This window comes from Mugil cephalus, chromosome 2, assembly GCF_022458985.1.
Source record: "Mugil cephalus isolate CIBA_MC_2020 chromosome 2, CIBA_Mcephalus_1.1, whole genome shotgun sequence".
NCBI classification, from domain to species: domain Eukaryota; kingdom Metazoa; phylum Chordata; class Actinopteri; order Mugiliformes; family Mugilidae; genus Mugil; species Mugil cephalus.
In genome coordinates this window covers 31,021,230-31,028,414 of record NC_061771.1, presented here as the reverse complement: position 1 = coordinate 31,028,414, position 7,185 = coordinate 31,021,230, and the positions used below count along the sequence as shown (strand labels likewise).

At 39.0% G+C, this 7,185-nt stretch overlaps 1 protein-coding gene across 1 annotated transcript; it reads left to right on the top strand.

Moving 5' to 3' along the window:
• The first annotated feature begins 446 nt into the window (after positions 1-446).
• LOC125003927 lies at positions 447-3,543 on the top strand. The gene is made up of 3 exons (XM_047578194.1): positions 447-581; positions 2,654-3,256; positions 3,313-3,543. The coding sequence occupies exons 2-3, from the start codon at positions 2,663-2,665 to the stop codon at positions 3,541-3,543; spliced, it is 825 nt and encodes a 274-aa protein (XP_047434150.1). The 5' UTR covers positions 447-581; positions 2,654-2,662.
• Positions 3,544-7,185: the final 3,642 nt, after the last annotated feature.

Here is a 7,185-nt window from a genome sequence, read left to right as displayed (position 1 = left end):
ACTTACATAAGGAGTCAATTTACTAATTAGGTGACTTTTGAAGGCAATTGATTGCACTGGATTGTATTTAGGGGTGTCAGAGTACAAGGGGCTGAATATAATGCACACCTCACTTTTCAGATTTATATTTGTTTAAAATTTTGAAATGTTATTTTCATTGCACTTCACAATTATGTGCTACTTTTTGTTGGTCTATCATATAAAATCTCAATTACAATCACGTTAAAGTGATTGTAAGGTCACAAAATGTGAAAAAGTTCAAGGGGTATGAATACACTTTCAAGGCACTGTATATCTGAACATTGCAAATGTCCAGCATTTGCAATGTGAACTTCTCATTGCACTTGGAACATCAATGCAGGAACTAAAAATGCAGATAACAGAGTCCGTGGAATTAGTTCAAGTACATGGGCGAATTAGTTTTACCCACCTAAATTTCTTTGGAAAACTCCAACCCACAGCATGTGATTTCCCAGCATTCAGTGTGTTCTCTCTATATAAACCTGATGTGGTTCTGTGGTTCTGAACAGCAGCTTTGAGCCGACGACCGATTCAAACAGCCAACCACTGTCTGCAGACACGTAAGAGTTCAACTACTTTCTGATCATCTTTAGTGTCTCTTCATCTTGTTGTGTTTTAACATGTCTTCATCCAGTCAGACTGCACATCTACAGCTCATTTTAGGTTTTACTAAATGTATTTTTGTAAAATATTTGTGTATTCTTTGAATTAACTGTTCTGTCTTGAACGAGTAAATGATCATTTCTGTGTTGCTATTTTAAATGTAATCATATGTGTAGTTTGTTACTTCATGATTTCACTCTGAAAAAGCCCTTATTTTTCAATAATGCACCTGATAGTGTGGCAGCATGTCACCAGTAGCTCCGAGATGTTTACCTTTTTAGGTTATTCTTAGCACCAATCACCATGGTTTTTCACAGTTTGTTGTCTTATTGTGGCACTTTTTTGTCATTTATTTTTTCTGGATTTTTCATATGGGGCCAGAACACTGACTTTAATCTTTGGCATTGTAACAAAAGTTGCCTGTCTTTTACGACGTCACTTTTTTTCGATCTCACTGTCTCACAATTTTGTCAGTAACACCAGTAACTGCTGTGTTGCTCCCAAGTCCAAGCTCTACCAGAACTATCTCAGGATAAAAACAAGATGGAAAGCTTGAAAACATGGAGTGGACCATGTCTCTAGACTTGAACCCCATGGAGCCGGTTTGTTATAAACTGGACAGAAAAGTGGAAGCACAGCTCCCTACAGTGACACACATTTCTGGGTAGACAAACATTGGATTTCCATTTTAGAAAGACAGAATGTCACATTAAATTAGACAAAGATGGGTGCTCTGATGAGTCCAAAGTTTAGAATAGATTTTGGGTTATATATTGACTCCATGATTTTTTTTAACAACTTCAGTAGTTTTATTTCGTCTATGCTGTCTATAAAGTGTTCTCAAAACTTTTGACCACTAGTGTACATGGTTTAGCATATTGGACTTTTCAGTCCCACTTCCGTCAAAACTGAAGTACACAGTATGATCCCAGAAATGCTGAAGAGTGATGACTTTGTCATATTTTGGGGGAAGATGTCAATGTTGTCCCGTTATGGAGTGAACATCTAGCATTTGCTTCACATCTGTGGGGGGTTTCTGAGGCAATGAAACATGAGACTGGTTGTTGTGGTGGTAGTTGTCTTTCTGCTTTGCTGGATGGACACCATACCACACTGCTGTGATGGCCGATTCATTCTTCAGGACCAGCATCATGCCCAACCTTTGCCCAGCTGTGACTGCAGTGGATCAAGCTTACTTCACACTTATGTCCACACAATCAATTTCAAAGGAGTGCATTGAGTACTGGGAGAATAATTTGATGAGACGTTGTTGAACTATAATTATACCATGGTCCGGGTGAATCCTCGATTCTGATTGGCTGCAGGGTGAACATTAAAAGTGGACAATGGACACTCATAAAGGCGTTCTGGTCAAATTGCCTGATGAAAGTTCTAAATCATTGTGCTGGCTCAAACGCTTTGGTAACTGCGGAAACAGAAACACAGACACAGACTCTGTCCAGTCCACCAAGGAAGGAGGAGAATATACAGTGTTGCCAGCTTTAGGAGAAACTATCTGTGGACTCTGTGGAAATTTTGCATGATTCTCTGGAGACTCACGCGGTAATAAGTGCACTGGCCCTCTGAAATTATACTGTGTATCACGTAACGTTAAATAGACCACTCGGCCACTTCTTGTGAACAATGTATGATTTAAACAGTAAGAAACAACATTAACGTATTAATAATTGACCTAATATTTATTTGTTTTGTGAGTGACCATAGTATAAGCGGAGTAATGCCCTTCGAGGTGTCCATTAGACAAAATTAATGGACTTCATTTACAAAATATGCTCCCCGTACAATAGTGAGTAAAACATAAAAAAATAGACAATACTATAATAGACAGCATTATGATTTATTTTTATTTTATTTTAATCTTTAAGCTACTACACCATTTTAATGAATTTTATCTTTCTTTTTACTTTTGGTTTTTAAAAGTGAAACTAAGCTATTGTGGCCAAGTAATTTCCCTTGTGGATCATTAAAGTCTGTCTAAGTCTAAATCCTTTCTCTTTATTTGATGCAGGAAATCAAAATGACCACCTACATCACTGAACTCGCTGTGTCTCTGAATGAAGCTGAAGAGAGTCAGCTCCGTAAACGAAACTTCCAGAAAATTTATGTTAATCTGTACCAAGGAGCCGGAGAAAACGGCATCTACCTTTGGTACAAAACAGGAAGCTCTGGCCCAATCACCAGGATCCAGTTTTCATTCACCTCCGCGATGACTAAGGGTCTGAACAACACAGGGTACACAAAGATCGACAAAGATCTCAATGCTGGAACAGAGGGGGACAACATCTACCTGTGGTTCTACAATGGTTCCTCAGAGTACGATGTTCCCATCGTGAGCATTGACGTCACGCTAACAGATGATGCCCAGAAGTTTAAATCTGGCTGGGAGAGATCAGCCTGTGATCTGAACCGTGATGCTGGAGGAAAGATGATCTACCTGTGGGTGAAGAGAGAGAAACCAACGTACATCTGTGACATCACTGCCACTGAGGGTTTTGGAGGAGATGATGAGCACTTCAAGAACGGGTTCATCCGAGTGGATCAAGACACCAGCAGAGGTGCAGAAGGATCCTATGTCTTCATCTGGTTCCGTCTGACCACTGACAGTAAGAAGGCCATCAGAGATCTGCAAATCTCCATAAATCATGATCAATATGTCAACTTCAAAAGCATGGCTATCAGATGGTGAACATAGATCTCAACCAGGGTACTGGAGGAAACCAGGTGCTCCTGTGGTACAAGAAAGATCCCAAGTGTGTCAACCCCGTCAAAGATTTCACTCTGATCGTCGGCAGCGGTTTCATCGCTACATTCAAGAGGGCCGGGGTCGTGGTCATCGACAAAAGTCTCAATACAGGAAACAGCAGCTACTATGACATGTACCTGTGTTATTATCGCTGAGAGTTGTCATGGTAACAGAGCTGAGCATGCTCACTGAGGAGAAACAGAATCAAACATATTCCTGTTTAATTGCTTTGTTTGATGAATTTGGATGATTTTAATCACATATAATCTACAATGAATCAAATGAATCAAACTGTTTGATGTGTTCTTGAATAACTCTGTATCACTTTATTCTGATGATTCTCTGATTTAATAAAGTTTCTCCAGCATATCAAAAACCTTTGACTTGTTTTTCATTGAAGACGAAGAAGAGCTTTAAATAAAAAATTCTATTAAATACATGAGTGGATGATTTACTGGATGTTCAGGATGAATTAATCGATGATGAATGGATGGATGGAGCCATTAATCAAGGTATTAATGATAGAAAATAATAAATAAACCAGTCCTAATACCACCATGAGGCCCTGCAGTCCTAATATGCCTCTTGTAGACTTTTAAGATATTTACTAAAGTGTATCAGAGAACTGGTCTGGAATCAATCGAGGGTAGCTCGATGGTATAATTCACAGTTGCGTAGTTCGGAAGCTGGAAAGAATGTGTCCCGCTTCACTGATTTCTGTCTGATATTTCCAGGTTAGCTACTCGTTTTTTCCGTTACTTCAGATGGTTATAAGCTAATGTGAATCCCCGGTGATGTGTGGTCCATAAGCTAAAAGCTCGTAAAGTGTGTGAGTAAAGTGTCACAGTACGTGACTCGTGTAGTAGAGAAAATGGCGTCCGACACCGAAGCCAAATGTTTACTTTAGTTTGTTTCTTTCAGCTCCTGGGCATTTGTGGATTATTACGGCATGTGTGAAAAACAATGCGTGTATGTGGTACATTATTTGAATTGGGGCATTTGTGGGTTGTTACTGTGTAAAAAAACAGTTGCGTGTGTAGCGCATTGCTTGAAATGCTAAAGCTAATGTTAATGTGCAGGTTAGGGCCATAAATCCAGCTACGGCTACATCCTTGTTGAAGGGCACAAGTAAATCACAAACAATGAGAAGTTCACGGGATAAAGCAGCAAGTTATGAGTCAGACGTGTTTATTATTTCAGTTTGGGTTCAGTTGTGTAAAGAGAGATTTATTCTGTCATATTAAGTGAGGACTTCTGTACACTTAAAGAAAATATTCTTGATCAGAAATAAAGAAGATGTGTGTGGATACATGATTGGTGATAGACAGATGACATGACTAACGAGGGAAATGTTTATCTTTGGTTTGATACAAACTCTGATGCGTTTATTCCTTGAAAATATGAAAGTATATGTATATTTAATGTGAATGTTATCTTAAAATGGTTAATACCAGTGTTGCTTTGAAAACGCATGGTTCTCCGAATTCTCCAATAAAACAAGATTATGCAGGTCATTTTATTTTTCCTCTGCAGCAGAACTTCATCTCTAACCAGGACCTCTTCTTCTTCATGGTGTTAATGTGTCAGTGGAGAATCACTACATCACCCATGAGTCCAGAGTCAGGACTACACACCAATTTAATATTAACTTAATTATTTAGCTGGAACCAGAACATCAGCTGGAACATTTTGAACACACTGTAGTCGTCTTGATAGTTATCAGTCCAAATCCACTGGATCCCAAACTGATCAAGTATCTGTGGGATGATCCACTGTATTTGAACGTCTACAGGAAGGCTCCGGGACCACATGGAGTGTCTCCGTCCTGCCTGAAAGTCTTCACTCCGATCTTCAACAGCTCCGTGGAGTTGGTGAGGTCCCCTCCTGCCTCAAACGCTCCACCATCATCCCAGTCCCCAAGAAGTCCCCCATCACAGGATTAAGTGACTACAGACCAGTTGCCCTGACGTCTGTAAAAAAAAAATAGTATTTATATGCTATTTTTTATTCTGAAAGTCTATTATATTGTACAGTATTTCTATTTTTGCGTACATTTTTATTCTTTTACTTATTCAAGTGTTGTCTTTCATTTTGTTGTGCCATTGAGCAAAGTGTCCAGAGTCAAATTCCTTGTATGTGTTACATACCTGGCCAATAAAGCGGATTCTGATACACAGAATTTATGGCATGTTGATATTTCACGTTAACACAAATCGTTTTTTATTTTTCTGTTATATACTGTATATGATGTTTGTTTTATGTTCCAACATTTCTGTTTATTTCATATAAATATACTAGTGTAATTTTTATGTTTTGTATATATTTCTTCCTCCCAACACTTTGTAATTTTTACCCTTTTAATAACTGTCCATTGTGTCTCTAATGATGATACTGATACTCTTGATTAATTAAAATAAAAACAAAGCAGGAACTCAGTCTGGCCTCTGATTAGTTACATTCACATTTTATTGCAATATTTAGTCTCATTTAAACAAACAAACTGTTTATAAACTGAACATCAGTCACTCCTCCAGCCTCAGGCTGACTCCATTCAGGAAACTGTAGATTTTACTGAAGCAGCAGTCAAACGGTCTCTTGGTTCTGGGACTTTCGTCCCTCCCGTCCCTCCATAGGGCCCAGCAGTACGGCCTGGGCCTCCAGCAGAGTGGTGGCGGTCTTGCCCCCTAGGAAGCGGGCGGTGAGCTCCATGTCCTGCAGCCTGTCCTGGTTCCCTGTTTCAGCTTGTCTCCTCCCTCCGCCGGCCGCCGACCCACACAATGGAACTTCCCCCTGAAGTCGATGTACAGGTCGTCCTTTTTCTGTTGGTTGGTTTGTAGTATGGTTTACAAATACAAAACACTTCGGTGTCATGTGGGATTGCCTCTTCTCCCAGGTTCACCTCTTTCAGACCATAGTGAACATTGGTCTGCTCAGCATAGGCAAGTTGCAGTATTAAATATTCCCTGTTAGTTACTTCTGGTTGTAATTTGGATAATTTTATTTCCTGGTGTTTTCTCTGCAGACCTCCCTGGTTGACGTGGAGCAGGTCCACCCCTCACCTCCATTCCTATTTTCTGATGAGGAAACCCGGGAGGAAAACGTTTCGCTTGGAATAAACTGATAGACAAAGAGAAGGTGAGGACTTGGAGAACCTGGAGGACAACACAGCAGCCATTGAACATTGATTGATCAAAAACTATATGACCTAACAAAATGTGGATTAATCAAACATATTCCTGTTTAATTTCTGTTCGATGAAATTTGATGATTTTAATCACACATAAATCTACAATGAATCAAATGGATCAAACTGTTTGATGAGTTCTTGAATGACTCTGTATCACTTTATTCTGATGATTCTCTGATTTAATAAAGTTTCTCCAGCATCTCAAACACCTTTGACTCATTCAGAACTTATTTTGACAGTTTTTCATGGAACATTAAGAGGAACAAGAAATAAAGAGTAGAAGTGAAGTGTGGATTCATGGATAAATTTAAAAGCTTTCTCAACTGACTCTGATTCTGCAAACATTCTGTTGTCATCAAACAAGGAATATTATTCAATGCATCAAACAACTTGAACACAGTCCAGAAGCTGCATCTAGTAGATTTAACACGTAAACACTGGATTCCTGATGGTGGTTTCAGGAGAAAGAAATTAAATTATCAGCCCACGTCTTGAAAACAAGCCTCCATTGTCTTTGTCTTTCTGGCAGCAGGGGCGCCATAAAAATACCGTAAAATAACGGAAAATTACTTTCTTGTAAAAATACAGATATTTTCCATAATTATAAATA

Bases quoted from the DNA above. Each gene is read 5' to 3' on its own strand.
- LOC125003927 (XM_047578194.1), top strand. From the start codon at position 2,663: ATGACCACCTACATCACTGAACTCGCTGTGTCTCTGAATGAAGCTGAA. The intron at 3,257-3,312 runs GCCATCAGAGAT...CAACTTCAAAAG, and splicing joins TGACCACTGACAGTAAGAAG to CATGGCTATCAGATGGTGAA.